The 20835-nt window shown below is 36.7% G+C and overlaps 1 protein-coding gene across 8 annotated transcripts in view; it reads left to right on the forward strand.

Annotated features, from left to right (window-relative positions):
- Positions 1-9571, forward strand: part of BBX (BBX high mobility group box domain containing) — a 251937-nt gene extending 242366 nt beyond the window's left edge. For all 8 annotated transcript variants that reach the window (XM_056793423.1, XM_016433425.2, XM_016433424.2 and 5 more), the window contains one exon: positions 6147-9571. In XM_056793423.1, coding sequence (XP_056649401.1) covers positions 6147-6234 — 88 coding nt within the window. In that variant the 3' untranslated portion in view covers positions 6235-9571. The remainder of the gene's footprint in view (positions 1-6146) is intronic.
- The last annotated feature ends 11264 nt before the right edge of the window (positions 9572-20835 follow it).

Consider the following 20835-nt stretch of genomic DNA (forward strand, 5'->3'; position numbering starts at 1 on the left):
AGCTCCTTTCAAATACACAGTATTTTAAATCTATTTAGAGAGCTTTCTTTTTAAGAAATCCAATAGTGAGTCCTTTTGTAACATGAATAGACATTTTTGCTATCTCTTCTAAATTCCAGTTTTCTTCTTATTCCTTAAAGCAGGGAAAAGACCCTTCTCTGCTGGCTGATGTCGTCAGTATTCAGGATAAATTGAAATGAAAAACAGAACACAGGCTTTTCTTTCTCTCTTCTGAACTAGTATATTGTAGTATCTACATTTATGTTATGAATAGCTCAGAGAATTTAGAATTGGAAGAAATCTAAGAGATAACGCAGTCTGACTTATTTTATATTATTTTATTATTTATTTGCTATACATTATATAATGTATTATTTATTTCATATAGCTGGCTTATCTTATTATTTAATATATGTTATATGTTGTATTATATATTACATATATAATATAATATATTATTTATTTTACATAACTGGCTTATTTTATAGATGGGGAAAATGAGACCAAGAAAAATAAGGTGATTTATCTGAGGTCATACCATAAAAAGGTCTTGCAAAGCCAAGATTTGAACCTAGATCAGTAAACAACAAATTCAGATTTCCCTGAATGACTTATGAGCCAAATATCTTAAAATTTATACAGATGAAGCATTAAATTCCTTTTAAATAAATAAACTTTGAGAGACATTTTTTAGCTATTATCTGATCAACAATATTTATAGTGATCAAAGCACTTAGCTGTGCAGTCAGGCTTAAAAAGAAATTTTAGAAAATAAGACAACTAAAGCCTACTCTGATGTACATGGAGGTATAGAAGTGAAGAGTCCCAACAGGCTATAAGGGGTTCTTAGGATGGTCCCAGAAACAGATCAAGCCTGCAGTTTCTGAGAAGCAGCCTTGCCTCTATAAGTATAAAGAGGCTCATTATCCAAAAACTAGATATCTGGTAATCAATCCTTTGGCCATGACAACCTTTTTAAAAAAAAAATACAAAATGGGACTCAGACCTTTGCAGCCCTCTTCAGCTTCTGAAGTGAAAATGACAGAATGTTTCCCCCACAAATGCCATTAAAGAATCACATGGTTTGTAGACCATCTATAAACATTAACATCGTTATCAGTATTCTAAATGTGAGATCTCTATCCAATGACCAATTAGTGGATATGCTACCGAGAAACTGAATTTAGATCTAGTTTATATTCACCATAAATGAAACCAGAAGACAGAAGGGGAAGTCAAAGCTAATTGGAAGAGAAGTTTACTGGGAATGGAAATAAAGGAGTTGGCAGAGATGGCTTTATTGCGTATCCAAAGGCAACGAGGAATATAATTTCATAGGTCATTTGGCCATCTCACACTGCAGGATCATGATAAATATTTGCAAAAAGGCCACCAGGAAATCATTAGGGCTTCTGTGGAAACATCAGTTCCAGAAGATGAAGAAAAAGAGCAGGTCTTCCAAGAGCAATAAGAACCTCCAAATTAAATCCATTTTATACTTTGAAGCTCAGTGACTTAAATACAAAAATACGTATAATTAAGAACCATGGAAAATATTGTTCAGAAGTAAGAAATTTAAAAACCCATTTAGACTACATATAAGTCTCACTCTTATATATCATGAGTACTTTCTGTAAGAAGAATTCAAAGATATTGGGCATGATGAATATTGAATAAAAGCACACACAAAAATGAGATTGATTATATTTTGCAGACAAAAAATGACTTATGACTTGTATTTGCATAATTCATTAATCAGTTATCTATGCACAGCCACAAAGATCAAAATGAATGCAAAACTATAAGAATAAAAATGAGAAAAACGGTGAACAATTAAAATAATTCCAACCTAACCTATTTAAGCAAGTTATTAGCACTGGAAAATGGGAAATAGATGAATGAAAGGACATCAACAACAAGTACAATGATTTTCTTCCAGAGGTTTAAGCACTGTAATTTAGTTACCCTAGTCAATAACCCAAAAGGACTACCTGCCTCATTTGCCAAGTGGAGAAATAGGACAGCCAAGGAATACACTAGTTATAATACTTATTTCTTAAATCATAGCTCTTGGAGCAGCTAGGTAGGTAGCACAGTGAATAGAGCAGCAGGTCTGGAATCAGGAAGATCTGGGTTTAAACCTGGTCTCACACACTTGCTAACTGTGTGACCCTGGCCAAGCTACTTAGCAACAACAACATCATACAGAGAAAGATAGTCTCTGAGCCACTAAGGATACAAACACAGAATAAAATAGTCCCTGTCCTTCAAGACCTTCCACCTGCTGGGCAGGAGGTTCCGAATGTTCACAATTAAGTAAATAGAGGTCATATACAAAACAAATAAAAAGTGATTTTTCAGAGGAGGAAGATAAAATAAGTGAGTCAAGAAAGGTATCTTAAAAGATAACAAGTCCTTGAATAGAGCCTTGAAGGGAGCTAAAAATTCAAAGAGGTAGAATTGAGATGGGAAAGCATTCTAACTGTAGCAAATAACAGCCTGTGCAAAGACACAGAGATAGAAGAACAGCCAGTGGGCCATTTTGGCTAGAAAACAGAGCATGTGAGGAGGAGTAATGTGTGATCAGCCTGGAAAGTTAGGTGAAGCCAGATTGTGAAGGGCTTTAAATGCCAAAGAGAGAAGTTTGGATTTTATTCTAGCTTGTGAGTAGTGGTATCTTCTAAACGAGTAAGTAGCAGTAGAGGAGGAAAAAAAAATTTTGAAAAAGTATTTGAAAAGCTCAACAAGAGACCCAGTCAATCAGTAAATAATAAGTACCTGCTATGTATCAGGATCTATGTCAAATGCTGACTGGCAGGCAAAGTAATCCTGAGGTCCTTTAAGCATGAAACAGAAAGGAGGACAATAAATAGATGAAAAATAGAGAAAAATCTGTCAAGATTTTGACAGTGAATTCTGTAACTATCATAAACAGTAGAGACTATATTTGGACTCTAATATCACAGTTCCTAACATATTTAGAAAGGAAGTAGAAATGACACTGAAGAAAATAAAGATTTGAAAATACCATACTTATAATACCTGTTTTCTTCCAATAGTGTTTTATGGTTCTGAGTCATGGAACAGTGATATTGCCAAAGAACCAAAATTGGGTATCACCTAATGGGGAAAAGAGAATATAAAGTGAAGGTGTGCAGGCTGTGACACATTATAAAGAAGGAATTATAAGGGAAAAACCGAGTAAAGGATCCATTGAAGGATCCATATGAACCTAAAGGAAAGATGGTTGGTAATGTGGAAAGAGCAAAGGAGGGAGAAAACTTGTGTTGAATTGATATTCTCATAATGTTGGGAAATTCAGGGAAGTCTTTCAACACATTGTGTAATCCCTCAATGGTAAACAAATGGGAGGATATCAACAAAAGTCTCGGGATGGGCAGACATTGATTGGTTTCATTCTGCATGATTAGTGGAAGTAGATGCATAAATGCAATTACAGTTCCACTGGCTTATATGAGCACAGGATTTCTACCCATTAAGAAGCTTATAATCCAGTTAAGGCATCAAAATATATACACATAATAAGATAATGGACTAAAATGAATAGTAGATTATTATTCATGTTATATATATCTATAGAATATATACATGTTAATTATTGACTTGTTATGAACAGTAATAGAACAAGATTCTTCAAGCCACTGGTGGAATGAAAAATATAAAACTCCCTATACTAGAGTTCTTTAGAAGAAGGTTAGATTTAGGGGTTCTAGACTGGGTATAGGGAAGACTTCAGAAAAAGATTTCCTTGGATAGTATTTTAAGGACAGATTTCACACAGGGGAAAGAAAGAGAGAATATCATGAGTAAAGATCTAATTTTTCCTTGATTAGGATGACTTAAATTCATTATCAACCTCAAATGATTTGTAACTTACCTTAGAGAAATCAAACTATGGAATATTTGATCATTTGGTCCCTTTCTTTGAGAACAGTTCTGCAATTAGCCCTTGGATTATGACTTTAAAATTATTTTCTGGAATGAGAGAGTGAAATATTGCTTAATAAGATTCATTGTGTTCATGGCACTAGTAAACATAGTTGGTTAATCACTGCAAAATTAAGAAGGAGAAAAAAAAACCACAGAAGCCCCTGCCTTCATGACACTTAGGATAGTTGTAGGACTAGCACAGAAAGGCAACTTTACCTAATGGAGAGGATAAACAGGCATGAATTAGTTTGTAAGAAGCCGTTTAGAACCTTGGCCTTTTTTCCCCTTTCCTTTGGCTTTAACCTGGACAAATTGAGGAATGATCATCTTGATTCAGAAATTATCAGGCTTTTCTAACAATGGACTCTTCCATAATTTATCATCTTTTCTCTTTTCTCTCATTTCTTTTTCTTTCGTTGTGTCACTTCCTCCTCAGTGTTTGTTCATATTACTTTTGCCTCATTTCCTCTTTGATACATCAAGAAGATTGAATTTGTGAAGAACATTAAATTAGAAATAAGTAAAAACCATCTTGGTTTCCCTTTCCCATTAGAATTATGTTGTTTCATAATGATAGTTGAACAGATGTAGAAGGTTACACTTAGAACATGCACACTTTATTAAACAGATTGAGCCAGAAGTTTGGTCCTTACACATTTTTATACAGTATGAGTATGAGTATTTAAATTTACATCCAGAATTCTTAAACTGGTTCAGAGAGCTTCATCAGAGTTCAGAAGCCTAAAACTTTGTCATTTATATATGTTTCCATTTTATCTAGTACACCAAAAGAAACTAGTAAAAAACCAATAATAAAACAAGGGTGAATTGTGTTTTGTGTGTGTGTGTGTGTGTGTGTGTGTGTGTGTGTGTGTGTATGCCTTAGCTGTTTTCCTCCTTTGGATAGCAATTGCAGCCTATTGGATGAAACCATAAATATGAAAAGTCATGCCAATTAAAAACATGAATACTATTTCACAGTATCTGATACAGATCAGTCACTCAGGACAGAGAGGCAGACAAAGCTTTGCTCTGTATGCTTCTTTTAAATATCCAGAAGGTTCCAGATTTCATCATTTGTGAATGAAAAACTCAATAGAAATTGATAACATTTAGATGAATTGTTTTGTCAATCCTTCATTGAAGGGGATTTTTTTCCCCTTCTCCACTAATTATACAAATGATAAATGGAAAATCATTTGTATATTCTATAAATTTCCATACAAATAACTAACAATTCCAAGCCTTTTTTTAACCAGTCTTGACCAGAGCACTCATAGTCCCAGTGAACTGGTCACTAATTGTGGCCCTAAAAGAATGATTGATAATGATTGCTTATAATGGAAAAATGATGTCAATACCCACTCGCTTTCCTCCTCTTTCTAGCTTCCATAACCTTTAAAGGTTGTTTTTTTTAATTGTCCGTGATTTAGGATTGAGAGTAGAAGGACTCTTAGCACTCATCTAATCCAGCCACCTCATTTTATAAATGAAACAGATCCATAGAGTAGAAATCATCTGCTCACATTCATAAATAACTGGTAAGCCCCAAAGCTATGATTCCAACCTAGTTTTTCTCACACAAAATCTAAAACTCTTTCCACCTTAGAAAATGGTGCTTTTTCCTTTGGTCCTCCTCTTTGACGGCTACCAAGTCAAGATGCTACATCTGTGGGTAACCCTACATGTGTAGCTCTCACAAGTACACTGGACTGGATTGAAGCTGCTAGGCACGACCCAAATTGATACTGGAGAATAGAAAGTTGTAATCCTGAAGATTTCAGGTTTGCAGTATCTACATCTCTTGACTAGAAGCCAAAAGCCCTCATCTGTCTCGTTTCCCTTTGGCCAAATCTCTCTTTGTGGGAAAGTCAGAATCTCCTGGTGCCTAAGTTGTGCCCTCTTTAAAATGAGAATAAGTTGGGGTCAGATTCCATCTCATGGAGAATCAGGGTGTAAGGACAGATGAGGTGAGAAAATAAGAGTTTTTAAATCCTCTGAAAGTGAGAGACAATTTAAAATGACAACAGTTTTTACCAAGCAACATAATTGACACCAGCTGTTCAGCAAGATACTGAAAAGCCTTTGTTAGTTGTTCTAGCCTCCAAGAACTGTCCCTGAATCATAGGATCTTGGAGCTGCAGTGGTTCTTGGAGATGATTCATTTCTTTTTCCTTCTTGTTCTTGTTTTACAGAAATCAGCGGGCAACTCCCCTTGCCCACGATGGACAGCCAAAAGAAATGCCACAGGCTCCCGTACTTATTTCCTGCGCTGACCAGTGAAGCTCCCCTTTATTGTAAAACATTGTGCTTTACCTAATATCCTAGCCTTGTCTTTACCAAGGGAAGCTAGTCAGTCCATAGGATGGAAAATATAGATTGCAAACACGTGATTGGTGCCCTGCACGGCCCAGATTTCACTTGAAGCCAGAAGTTAGCAACTTGGGCCAGGTCGTCCAATTGGAACCCAGATCTTTGAGGGGGATGTTATTTGTCCGATAATGAACAGATTGAGAATGATCCTGGAGCTTTGCTTTCTATTGAAGGCTTTTAATGGTAAATTGGTGGTAACTTGGAAGTGGCTGCCTTTACTGTAGCTCATCCAGCGTCTCTTTTACCAACCAGAGAGTGTGAAACTAGTTTCGTATAATATCTAGTTATTCTTTGAAAAAAAAAACAAAAACAACAAAAAAAGAAACAAAAACAAACTGATGCACTGCACTAGTTATTATTAGATATTCTTAGTCATTTTTGTACATGGAGATTTAAGTTCTAAGATGGTTTATATAATAGGTTATGCCTACATTTATATTATAGAATAAATTAAAAAACCTGTTCCAGAGAACCCCAAACAGCATGGGCAGACGTACCATTGTTAGCGGTGTATGCTCAGCCACGTGGTCCATATATTCTGCACTTTTATATTTGCCACCAGAGTGGTAGTTTGCTGGCGAAAAGAAAAAAAAAAGTCTTACTCAACTTCTAGGTAGGCTGAGTCGTAGGCTTGACTAGTCAAGGAGAATTTGCATAGGGTAAATTGTGGTTTATATTTACCAAGATGGAGGACAAGTCCTGCAGATTACTGATGGTATCATGCCTTGAGGATTCTTTTATTTTTTACAAAGGGGTCTAAGTGACCAGTGGAACATTGATACAAACAAATAAAATGAAACAAACAAAAAAAAAAGGACAGAAAAATTGTTCAGAAGTGACCTTAGTATTACTTCACTATTCTGAAAACATTGAAGACATTGAATTCATGTGGACTCTGAGACACATACCTTTTCTATCTCTCACAGACACACTGGACTGGGTTGCGATTGCTATGCACAGCCTAAATTGGCGCTGCAGGATTTTTTAGAGCCATTTAGAGTTTGTGTTGGTTAAGAGGTATGTGAGCAAATAATGATGAGAGGGATGCTTGACCCGAGTGGGGCTATCAAACCTAGATCCACCTGCCAGTTCCCATTTCTTTTTTGTGTTTTGTTACTTTGGAACATTAGACCATAGATAGGCCAGTGCCAAGTGGATCAGCTGGCTTAGAACATTCAACATATTGACTTAACCACCTGACTTTCCCAGTGACTTGTTTCCTAGCAACAGATGCAAAGTGATAAATCAAAATTAGTCTGAGGCTACAAATTCTACAGGGTATTTGTTCCATAGCACAAAGTATTTCCCTTCTCTTGCATCACAGCACAAAAACAAAACAAAACAAAACAAAAAACAAATTTTAATTATCAGACTCCAGCAATATGTTTTTTTTTTAAATTGGTCTTCATACTGGCTGAATTTTGATAGTGTTAGGTCGAGTTTGAAGCTCTTAAATTAGGTCTCTAAATGATGAGAGTTTACATGGTTTTATCAGGCCTTCTTATTTATACTTGACTGAATTGATAATGATGATTTTTTTGTAATTGTAATTTGATGTAATAGCCATACAAAAAAAAAAGTAACTCTTAATACAGACTAGGTTTAGCTTTCCATGGTTGTAGATATGACTTCAGTTTCGGTGCTGAAAAATATGTACAACATACTACACAGGAATGAAAAAAAATGGAGATTTTTTTAAAAAAAGCAACTGATAAAGAGAGCAATGAAGATAGAAGGCATTTGGAATGATGTCCTCAAAATATACTCTTTGTGGGTTTGGAGGAAGAAGGACTAGAAAAAGGTTAATCCAAGGTGAAAGCTTAATCCCAATCAGGTAGCACTGAACCTAGTAAACAGTCCCAACAAATACATCGTACCTTAGGTTTTTACTATAAACCTGTTTTATTAATGTTTTCTAAATTTTAAAAAGTGAATGTTTGAAAATTGCTGGGTCCCAGTGTGGTGGCTGTTGGAGTTTTTGGACCACTTGCTAGCAGTGATTTAGAAATTAGCTAAAAACCCAAAAATCGTACGGTGCAGACCATGCACCTTGACAATGGTACTAACTTGTTATTCTATAGAACACGTTAGAATAGGTCTATTTTTGCCAGAGCCTCCTCCAATCTTCCTCCAATTACATTTCACTAGTGTTCCTTAAGAGATTGCTGTATATTAATGGGACCTTTTTTTAAAAAAAGACAAAAAAAAGAAACAAAAGGATTACTTTTTTCTATGTGAATTAATATCTTACTTGATCTGCTTTTCCTAAACCTCAGTGGCTTTTCCCTTAGGTGGGGCAGGGTGGGTGGGGAGAACTTACTGGATATGACTGTTTTCAGATACTTATAAAACTTTTTTTGTAGAAATGCTTAATTTTTAAGCAGTTAGGCACTGAGAGCAGCAGAAATCCTGCAAAGCTTTATAGTTCTCTAGGCCCTTGCCTTGTTGTTTCTCTGAGTGAAGTCTTGATTTCAATAGCTAGAACTGCTCACGCCCTGAATCTGCTACAGAGGGGTGTTGATATTTTTCAGGTAACACAGTTTGTTAGCACAAATATTTCAGACCAACATTTAATGTTTTCTTTTCTTCAAGTTATTTTAATTGCATTCTTTTGGTTTTTTGTAAAGTCATATTGCTATGGTGTGTTCTTTAGTATGCCAGCAAACACTGTCCCACAAGCCTCCTCGAGAAAAAAAAATGTTGCACCTTATGTATATCTCAAGCAAACCAAAATATAATGCTCTTCTGCTTTGTTTTTATTCTAAATATGTTGTATCATATCTTTCTGAAACCATTCTGAATTGAGTTGAAATTATCAATATTTATGCATTTAACCTTAATTTCTGGATTCAAACCTGTATATAAATCTTTTGAAAAAAATTGTCCTAGCCCTTCTCTGTGATGCTGGATATGGGGGATTTCGTCTCAAAGGGAGACGCAGTACTGTTCCCATTTTCTTTGGCTTTTATTTATTTAGTTATTCTGGGTATTTCCAATGTAATTTTGAGGTATGTAAAGTGTATTATAGTAGCTGAAGCTACACCTATAAGAAGCTGCGTGAAAAATTACTGTGTAAGGCATCTTTTAAGTTTTAATTGTTTGAGTACTGTATATGAGGTTGAGAAAAAGAAAAAAAATGTTCCATGGAAACATTTTGAGATACAGGTTCCGATCCCCAAATTAGGTTATTTTCCAGATCTGAGACCAAAACTGTTAATTCATTAAAAACCTTCTTAAGGTTAAATCATGCTGTTGTAATCCTGTGACGGTCTTTATTCTCATGAATGTGCTATAACTTCAGAAATGGAGTATCTGTGTTTAATGAGATTGGATGAGTTTTTTCAATTAATACCATGTCCCAAAGCCATGCTGAAATAATTTGATTAGCTATAAAGTCCCAAGCCATCAATTCATAGTTCCAATTCATACTTTTACAATTGACAATTGGGGATCTCTTTAAAAAAAGAAGTAAATGAGTTGATCTGATATCAGGAAACCAACTTTTTTGATCATCTTTGTTTATTTTTTTTTCTTTCCTTATTCAGGAAAATAGTACTCTCCCTAAGTAGTGTCAACTTATTTTGCTTTCTGCAATCTTTGGCCTCATGGATTGAAATGTTATACTCATGAAAAATCTCAGAAGAGTTCATCACTACACTAGAAACAATTGCAAGCAGGGAACTGAATGTTGCTTTTTTATGGGGAAAGGTAGAACGGAAGTGCATCTGTTACAAGTTCGGTATTAATGTGAAACACTTGCTTGCCAATTCAACTACTGTATGCATCGTGAGTATACAGAATTATAGAACATGTGGGCTTGAGGCAGATCTTAAGACTCTAAGAAAGAGACAGTTTTCCAGGGAAAACAAGGGAAGAAATGTGAGGTCCATTCCCCCCCCAAACACACACAAAGGGAAGACAGGGTTTATATGACACCAATGTAGATGAATATTTAATTACACTCTTTAAGGAGTGGTCATTCTAAGGCCAATTTTGATAGGCTACCTCTGCTTTAAAAGATAGTTTCATGACTTCCTATCTTTTTAAAAAACCCCACCATCTGATGGTTCTTACCCTCTGTGCCACATTCACACGTGCAGTGTTTAAAATTCCAGTCCCTATCTCATACAGAGAAGACAGTGTATTGCTACAAATGGGCAGTGGTAGCATTGTAGTTATTGCTGTTTCATTTGACCTATGAAGTATTCTTGTTGGCTGCTTGACAGAATCTAAAATCGAGCTGTTCATTTGCTCTGAGAGATATTGCCTGAAACCCTTTTGAAACTCACAGTCTTGAGGGGTTGCTTTTTTCTTGATATGAACATTCCCAAAGAATCATTTTGTTTATTTGTTTTGGTTTGGCCTTTAGATAGTTTTAATATCCTGAGTTACACTAACACCATACTTCCTTGAAAAGAAGCAGTTGGACAGTTTTCAGATGTATGCGGTAGATTACTGATGATTTGATGGACTGCTTTGCTTTAGTCTTAAATGTTGTCACACTGTAATATCAAGTCATCATGCTTGCCCTTTGCATGGGAGACATTATCTTCTACATATTTCGAGACATTTCAGGACAAAGAAGCTGCAAGTGGATGGATCAAATTCAGTTACAAGAGAAAAGCAATTTTTGTTTTCTCTCTCACTATCCCTTCCATCATTTCCTCCTACCTTTTTCTTCACAAATTTAAGTGAGGATTCCCCTTTTTGGCCAAATAGCATTTGATATTATAGAAATTATAATTTCAGGAAGGTAAATGTTACATTTTGGGGAAGATTTTTGACTCGTATTTTCCTTTATTTTTCAGTCAGTGGTCAGAATTTATCTTAATCCCAAATTGGGCTATATAACAGTACTAATGGGTACATGAACATTGTTAAATTTTTCCAAAGACTTCTTGGTTCAGAGTATGTTACTTAGTACCAAGTACCTAAGTCATCACCTTTTTCCCTTGAAATGCAAATCTTACCTCATAACCTCTAAACTAAATTACTTAAGTCAGTGTATTTTGTGAAATAACACACTAATCTTACCTTGTGGCCCACAAGAGAGAGTGACGAACATTCCTCCCACCCCCTGACTGACCTGCTCATGCTAGTTAGTGCCAGACACTGGCCTAGAAGCTACAGAACTGTGCATCTAATGGTATTTGGAAAGAGAGAGCTCAATGAAATTTCACATTTCAGTAGCATTTTACCAAGCCTCTTACTCTCAGGAATTTAATTGTAGGAAACAGCAACAATAATAGCCTGAGACTCTACACACCTGATTCTGAGCTTTGATCATAGGTTTGAATCAATTAGACATCATAAACTAGGCACAGCTTCATCTGACCATAAGGTCTAAAGTCTGTTGACAGTTTCAGCATGACAGAATCGCTCCTCTTCTTCTTTTTTCTTTTTTTCTTTTTGCTTTCAGAAATTGGCTTGGTTCTCTTTAGATTTGATGTAAACATACCATGTAATAAATGATTTCCATTTAATGGTACAACAGAATTATTGCTTTCTTAGATGCGTGTGTAGTAAAAGTCAATATACACATTTATATAATTTTTCTTCAAAATCTTATACCTAATTTGATATTTCTAAAGGTGCACATGTCAAGTCATGTGTATAACATGCTAAACTACTTTAACTGTGATCTTGAAACTGAATAAAAATATTTAATAAAAATTTTAAATATTTTAAAGAAAACAATTCAAATAGATTTCTTTATGTTTACATTATCAGCTGTAGAGTATTGCTTTGAAAAAATGTATCCTTTCAAAATAGACAAAAAAACTTAATAAAAAATATTCATACGTTCTATTTAAGAAAAAAATCAAATGGCATTTTCATTGTATAATACATTTCTCCCAGATTAGTTGTTGTATTAAGGCTTCCAAATCTTTTTCCCCACAATTTTTTAAGAGAAATCTCTCTAGGAGGCAGCTGGGTATCTCAGTGGATTGAGAGCCAGGCCTAGAGATGGGAGGTCCTAGGTTCAAATCTGGCCTCAGATATCCCAGCTGTGTGACCCTAGGCAAGTCACTTGAACCCCATTGCCTAGCCCTTACCACTCTTCTGCCTTGGAGCCAATACACAGTATTGACTCCTTGACGGAAGGTAAGGGTTTAAAAATAAAATAAAAGGAATATCTCTAGGAGCAGCTAGGTGGCTCAATTGATAGAAAGCCATGGAAATGGGGGATTCCTGAATTCAAATCCTAGCAGTGTGACCCTGGGCAAGTCATTTGACCCCAATTACCTAGAGGTACCCTTCTGCCTTGGAAATGTAAGGTTAAATTTAATGGTTGGACAATAATTTTTATGAAGTTATGTGGTCACCAATATATATTATACCTCAAGTCAGAAATTTATTAACAAATAGAGAAGAAACAATAAAGAGAAATGTGAGGGGGTCAGAGAGGTTATCTATCCTATCTTAATCCAGGCAGAAATTAATTAACTCTCAACCAGGAAGGCTAGTAGTGAATAACCACATGACCTCCTCCAAGATATAAGTTAGTCTCTCCAGAAACTAGGAAAGGAGTCAGCCTTTCACTCACCCCAGGAAGTAGTCCAGGAGTCAGAGTCCATGTTGAGGCCAAGCTCTAAGCCCACAATCCAAGCCGCAGTCTCCAGCGAAGCTCCCTCTAAGTCTCCAGTCAAGAGACTATCTCCACAAGACTGACTCAAGCCACAGGATTCATGGCTTTTATGGTGACTTTTTGTGTCTTCCCCCTCTTCACAGGGGCCAATCCCAGTTTCCAACTAGTCTAGCACTGCCCAAAGGGCAGTGTTTATGGGAACAATTTCTCACCTTCTGGAGGGGTGAATACTCATCAAAAGGGTTCACAGATTCCTGACTGATTGAGTTTCCAAGGGTGTAAGCTGTGATCATAGGATTCATAAGTTTGGGACTGAGGTAAAAGAATGGAGCTCTCTAAGTAAGTGATTTGTGAGTTCTTTATTGATTCAATTCAAAAGTAGACAAAGGAGAGCTAATCCTGTCTTCACAATCTAAATAGGGATACTTAAGTTAGTGTTAACTAAAGTGTTAACTCAAAATAGACACAGGAAATAAAGAATTCCCTTTTACAAATGTTAACTCAGAAAAGAGAACAAAGAATTCCCTTTCACAGAACTGATACTTAGAATCAATTCTAAAATAGAAAGTGAGGGTTTTAAAAAAAAATTCTCTGACTTGCTGGACAGAAGTCAACAGAAGGAGGTTTTATTCCCTGAGAATACTGATTCAGGAGAGGGCTTTGATTCAAATCCTGATTCTGATACCTGTTAACTGGGATGAGCTTGGGGAAAGAAGTGGGAGTATATGGCCTTTGTAAAACTTTCCAGATCAAGATCTTGTCCTCTCTCAAACTCAGGGAATTGGGAAAGATGCAATCTGTTCTTAGCAGAGGATTATCTTTCTTTGAAGTAAGGAATATGACCAACATTTGCAAATAGAATTTTTTAAATGATGATTGAAAGCCCAGATTTCACCTCCAAATTCCTGAATGGAATATTTTTATTTTTGGTTAAAGTTTAGGCATATATTTTTTTCCTTGTACAGACCATGTATAGTTTCTCCACCATCTACCCTCATCAAGTCTGACCTATTTCTTCTTTGAAGTTGATGTTGCTCCGTCTTTGACTTCCCAAGTGATTCACCCGGAACATGGTAGGTTCTTAAATTAACTAGTCCAGTAAGTTTCATATATAGGAAAGAAAGAATGGAATAAATTCATATCCACCGGGTTTACCTCTCTTATGTATAAAATGAGCAATAAGATTTTTTAAATAATATTAGTCAAATAATGTATAGTGAGAGGCAACAGTAGCTTGTTGGGTAAGACTGGGCAATGTCACTCTCTCGATGCACTCGTCCATTCTTTAAGAGTAACAGTTGCAGAAAGACTACATAAATAAAAAGGGAATTCCCTAAATCAATGAAATCACAGGATCAGAACAAAGATATTGGGGATCCCATGACAAATAATTTCTTTAGAGCTTACATTCTCCTATATAATTTTAAGAAATGTCATGCAAATACTCAGGTAAAGGGAATTGTACTGATTCCATCATTCCATTTACCAAAAGAATATTTATATATTTAAATCTAGAGAAACAGTGTTTCATGTCACTTACTCTAATATATAAATATGCATTAAGCATCAATCAAAAACAAAGTTTAGTATCTTCCTCACAACCTTCAGTTACCAAATAAGTCAGAAATGTAGCAATAAACAAGTTAATATATATATGGGAGTGCTGGAGTGAAGATGAAGAGTATCAGAATGAGTGAGCAATTATGTGCTGTGTATCCTGGAGTCAAGAAGACTTGAGTTCAAATCCAGCCTCAGGCAAATTGTGTGACCCTGGAGTAGACACTTAACCCCATTTGCCTCAGTTTTCTTATCTATAAAGTGACCCAGAGAAGGAAATAACAAACCATTCCAATATCTTTGCCCAGAAAACTCAAAAACTTGTATATGACCAAAATAACTGACCAACAAATTTCTCTCTCTTGAGCTACTTTCACTTCCTGGATATGCTTTCATTTAGTCATCCTATTGTCTTTTCTTTTTCCCCTCTGGTTTTTTTTGCCAAAAGATTTCAAAGCCTAAAAAATGACTTTCTGGGTCTTTTTAAAAAGTATTTTTACCAATAAATCCTTTACTTCAGCCCCTTGCTTTCCCTACATTTTCACCATCTTTTTCAGACTCCTTCCACTGCAAAAGTGAAGCATTTTGGGGAAAGTGGGATATTTAGAATGAGTTCTAGGAAACATTTTCCCTGGCGTCAGCAATCTGAAATCTCAGGTCAATAGGCCGAAAATGATCACATAAAATGAAATCCCCTGCAGGGGAAGATAAGATGACTCTTCTGATTTTATAACCATCCCACTTACAGATCCTGAGCCCTCTGTAATTTTTTGAAAGGTCAGTCATATTAAGGGGCTTTGGAAAGAGGTTCAGAAGAAGTAACTCTGGGAATGAAGTTTCTAAGGGATCCCTGGGGAATGGAAAGAAGATAGGGAAGACCTATATTCATCTAAGATGGTTTTAATAAAAAATTGTGCGCTCTATTTTCTTTAAAGCCCTACATAGTCATAAAACTAGTTTAGAAATGCTTTTTTTTTAAATGAAAAGTCTGAAATGTTTCACACCGCTATACATTTTTTGCCCTTATCTTTTCCACCATTGCCATCAAATATGTATAGTGCTAGAGACCATGAGACACAACCTCAACCATCTAGAAGTCACCACCTAAGAAAAGAAACACCACACAAAATTCTGTAGACAAAGGAATATGTGCAGTGCTTAGGGTTTTGGAAAGAGATTTGTGTTCCTAGATTTGGGAAATTCCTAGTATGAAAACTCAACAAAGAGGGGCAACTCATGTAAATTTCAGTTTTAGTTACCTGGTTTACCAAGAAGTTAGATGATTTATCCGTGGTTTTAAGACTATATGGTATCAATTCTGTGACAAGGAAATCACTTTAAAAGACTGATATATATTAATTTAAGGTCACCAAGGAATTCAGCTATGTAATTCCTAAATGAAAACTCAAGTCAGCAGTCAACCTTTTATAGAGTTTAATTACAAACAGGAGGAAGAGAGGAATTAGAGATAGAGAGAGAGAGGGAGAGAGAAGGGAATAGGGCTTAAATACCCCTTCTGTTTAGGCTGGGCCAAAAGGCCCAAGCCCTTAGATAGCTGAGTCAAAGAAAAGAGATCAGTCCCTATCACTCACATGACCAAAATGGAGAAACAGTCTCAGGGGCCTCCACCTCCAGCTTCCTTCAGAGCCAACTCTCAAAGCACCACCTCTCAGAGCAAAAACCTCTCCAACCAACCACCCCCAGTCCTCAGACCCCTCTATCTTTAAGGAAACCATCCAAGTTCCCTCCCCTCAGTTCTCACATCTACCAATCACTGTCCATGTCTTCCCTGTGCCAATGGTGGCTCTAGCTTAACCCAGGACCGCCCAGAGGTCTGTGGCTTTGCACATATTTGTTGAAGGTCATATTCTCAATAATTAAATCTTGATCCTTTGCTGCAGCCCTTCCTAAATCTTGTTAGGACTGAGTGGGGTGGAAATTGTATTTTCCAAGACCTGGTTCTGTCATTCCAAGTATCTCTATTGTATCAATTCTAAAATCAATCATGACTCAAAGAAATTCCTGTTCTATGCTTAAGCATAGGTCAAAGCCCTTTCCATTGTTCAGCAAAAGGTTTCTGTCCTAAAGTAATCTTAAGAAGGGAGGAGGAGGAACCTCCCATGCCAATGAGGTTCACATTCCAATAGAGTTCCCACTATCAATAGGAAATTTTTCAAGTATGAAATTTCCCAATGGTGAAATTTCCAACATTTATAAGTCTAATAAATTTTAAGGTTTACAATTCTAAGGTCAAGCCTCTGTCTACTAGCCATGCTGTCCTGTAATTAATGGTCACCATTCTTTAATTGCCACACATTCCAAAGAGTCGTCATCAGAGAATTTGCCATTGCAAATGTTTCAGAAAAATTCCATTTAAAATTTTTTACCTATCCTTACCTCCTTTTGAGGAATATTATTATATAATATTAATATTATCAGTGGATCCCGAGAAAATTACTTAGCAGTATTGGAATTTATTTTAAAGCTCCACTTTCCTCCAGATTGTAATGTTTCTCCTTAGCTGGATGTTTACCATTAGTTTTCACGTAGAACTAATTTAGTAGAACAATACTTAACATGCATATGAGACTCAGATAAGTGAGAATTATTTTTGTGAACCACTGCAAATCACTCACCCGCTCTTGTCAGCTCCTCCCTCATTTTGGCCCGTTAAACAAAAATTGCATCACTATAGTAAAATCCTTCTAAAGAACCATGCCTCCAAGACCCCTCTGTTGTAAAACTGATGACCAACATCTCTCATCGTCAACTCATTTGCTTTAACCTGATTCTAAAATGTCTTTCTGGGAAGCCCAAACTTCACTTCCATTAAGATACTTCAACCATGTCGCCATGTCAGTGTCATGACAACTTTGTCTGCCTTTTGATGAATTGTGAAAAGTAGGTTCATATTATTTCAATGTCTCCTGTCAAGAAACGAAACATTTCATTTTTCCCCAAAGGCACTCATCTAAAAACCGAAAAGCTATGGCTGCTTTCATAATTCCTCAAATCCCTTTGATTAATGTAAAGTTGATCCTTTACACTTTACCATATAAGTAACCTTTCATAAAGGGAAAGACTGAAGGCTCCCTGTCATGCCATGAAGGTATCATAATCCTCTTGGACTTTGCTCTAGTCTGGCCAATCTTTTTCTCAATTAGGACTTAGGTATATGGTGAGTTGGTTTGTTTATAGTCTGTTAGCTACTGGTACAAGGTTTGGGACACTGGAAGAATTGAAAGCATAGGTTTTAAGCCTTACTTTTTTTTGGGTGGGTGAACATATTTCAGTGTTTAGATTGTGCCTGGTACATCTTAAACATTTAACAAATGCTTGTAGACTTGTTTACATGTTGCATTAGGACTATAAATGGGTAAATAACTCTCTGAAAATTCTAGTGTCATGGAAATTTTACCTGCTGGGCCGCCATGTTGTCAAGGTAATCCAATGACCTCTCATATCATTTATCATACGCAGTGGCCTATGTTTAGTTTTACTCTCTTTTCTCACTGTCTTGCTGAAAGTTCTTTTGATCTACTTGAAGGTCAAATTGTAATTTTTTTTAACTGAGAGTATGGTTATGTATTTTTTTTTTTGAAAAGGGCACCACCTAAGAAATCCTAGTGAGCTCCAGGAGAATGGAGTCACTGTTTTGCGTAGGGTGAAATATATGCTGTCACATAACTCCATTTGGGTTTTGAAATTGGGTGTATTCCAAGAGCCCCACAATTCTAATCCTGCCCATTCATTTCAGGGACTTTGTTGGGATTACTTACCCTTTGGAAGCACTGAAGGATTTATCTGCTTTGTTTAAGCTATTTATTCAGTTTGGCGTTGTCATGGCCAAATCCCCTGTTCTAGGAGAAAGCAGGTGAAGTCAATTTCTCCTTTTAACTGGAGAAATTCCTATTTTAAGAGCCAAGGTTATTTCCACTTAGTTATGCTAACTGCACTATAATTTATGTATAAATTCAGATGGAATTGCAGAAGTTAAAAGAGCTTCATTTGAAGTTCATCAGGAACTTGATCTGTGCCCCCCAAAGACTCAGTCACTTAAAAGTTGTGTTTGGTGGCAGGCACCAAAGCATCCATCTAGGTCCCACAGATGTTCTGCTTTTAAAGAATCCTGGCAGACATGCAGGCAGCAATATTTATTCAGAGCCCACTGTGTGGAAAGAGAAAGTACACAGGACTGGGGGCGGTCCAAAAGAGGTAAAGGATGAGGCCCCAAGTCTTCAATTGCAAACAGCGAGCCACCTGAAATGGCACCTTAAAATTTCCTTGACTGGTGCTTTGAGATGAAATGGGATCAATATTGTGAACCATCCCCTAAGGACATTGTCCTGGAAAGAATTTTGCATGGACTTCTTTCCCTTGCATAAATTATTTTCTTTTTTTAAAGAATTATTCCTCTTCTCATTCCCACCTACGCATCCAATATTCCATATGCCTCTTTTTAAAAAACAAATGGTTTTCTGCTCTTGGGCGTGCACTTTTCACTTCCTTTCGGAGATGTTTTCTGTGTGACATTCTAGCCTGCCGCCACTACCGCCTCTTCCTCTACCAAACAGCTATTTTAGAGAGAAATCTGTCCCTCCTTTGGAGAGTACTGCAGGGAGAAGCATCCATAATTGTAGTGGCAAGATGAACTGAGTCATAAATTAGCTGATGAATAATATCCACTGGGGAACCAAGTTGCCTTCCCGACATGCGGAGACACCAAAGAACTGGACGTGTGGAAAGCATCGTCCCCAGGCCTGGAAGTTCTTCTGGACAGTGAGCACCGAATTCCCCCTTCCAGTCTGTTTGCTCCTTTTCCTGGCTCTGAAATATAACCACCAAGGAGCCTTGGAACAGAACGCTGATTTCCAAGATGAAATGCTGTGATGCTGCTTCTTCCTTTTCATGCTAAGCTTCCAACTCTCCTTTGAATTTTCCCAGGCTTCTACCACTTCTTTCCCGAGTTATTAATGTGTGTATGAAGTGCCTTAATTGATAAGTAATAGAGAGTATTTGTATGCATAGTACTGTAGGAAGAAAGAGACAGTTAGCTAGCTAGCTGGTGGTGGCACAGTGGAGAGAGAGCACTGGACTTAGAATTAATTAAGACAGATCCAGTCTCAGAAACTTGCTAGCCCAGTGACCCTGGGCAAGTCACTTCATCTCTGTCTGCCTATTTTCTCATCTATCAAGTTAGGAATCAGGCAGCTAGGTAGCACAATGAATAGAGTACTAGCCCTGGAGTCAAGAAGATTAATTTTCCCAGGTTCAAATCCAGACTGTTACTAGCTGTGTGTGACCCTGGGCAAGTCACTTAACCCTGTTTGCTTCAGTTTCCTCATCTGTCAAATGAGCTGGAGAAGGACATGGCAAACTACTTCAGTGTCTTTGCTAAGGAAACCCCACAGGAAGAGTCCGACCTGGCTGAAACAATTGAACAAGAAAAAATGAGGATGAATATTAGCTCCTACCTTGCAGAGCTTTGGTTTTGCTCAAATGAGACAACAATAGTAGGCTCTACAGGAATGCTTATTCAAATCCACATATAACCAGATCAAATTGCTTGCCAGCTCCAGAAGGAGGGAGGGAAGGGAAGGAGGAATGCAATTTGGAAATCTTATGTGGTAATTTGTTACTACATGTAATTGGTTAATTTTTTATTTAAATTTTAAAAAATAATAAGTAAATGCTCATTCGTGTCCTTCTTCCCTATCTCCCAAGGTTGTAACACCTACTTGGCAGGATTTTTGTGAGAATAAAATGAGACAATATTTGTGAAGTGCTACATAAATGCTAACTACTATACTGTAGTAGATCATAGTCGTTAACACTTAAAGAGCACTTACTGTGTGCCAGTTCCTGAGTGCCTTTACAATTATTAGCACATTTGTCCCTCACAACAACCCTTCATGGTAGGTGCTATTATTATCCCCATTTTATAGATGAGGAAACTGAGTCATACCAAAATTAAGGGACTTGTCCAGGGTCACCCAGCTGATGAATGTCTGAGGCTAGATTTGATCTCAGGGCTTCCTGGCTCCAGGCAAAGCACCTCATCCATTGGACCAATGAGCTGCTGATGCTATATTCTACTGGAGGGTTCCAAAATGCTTTCACATCATCTTGTATTATCTCAATAACCCTGCAGAGGCAGGCTATCCCAATTTAGGGCAAGTATTAGCATCTCCATTTAACTGATGAGGAAACAGAGACCAAGAGAGGCTGAGGAATTTGTTCAAATCCACTCAAGTAGCAAAGTCTCCTGACTAATTCTAGTGATCTCAAAAATGGATATCCCTTCCACTGCTATTTCATGCAATGAAAATAGTAACGAAATGCTTAGAAAAAGGGATGCAGGTTGT

This window comes from Monodelphis domestica, chromosome 4 (assembly GCF_027887165.1).
Source record: "Monodelphis domestica isolate mMonDom1 chromosome 4, mMonDom1.pri, whole genome shotgun sequence".
Lineage (NCBI taxonomy): Eukaryota > Metazoa > Chordata > Mammalia > Didelphimorphia > Didelphidae > Monodelphis > Monodelphis domestica.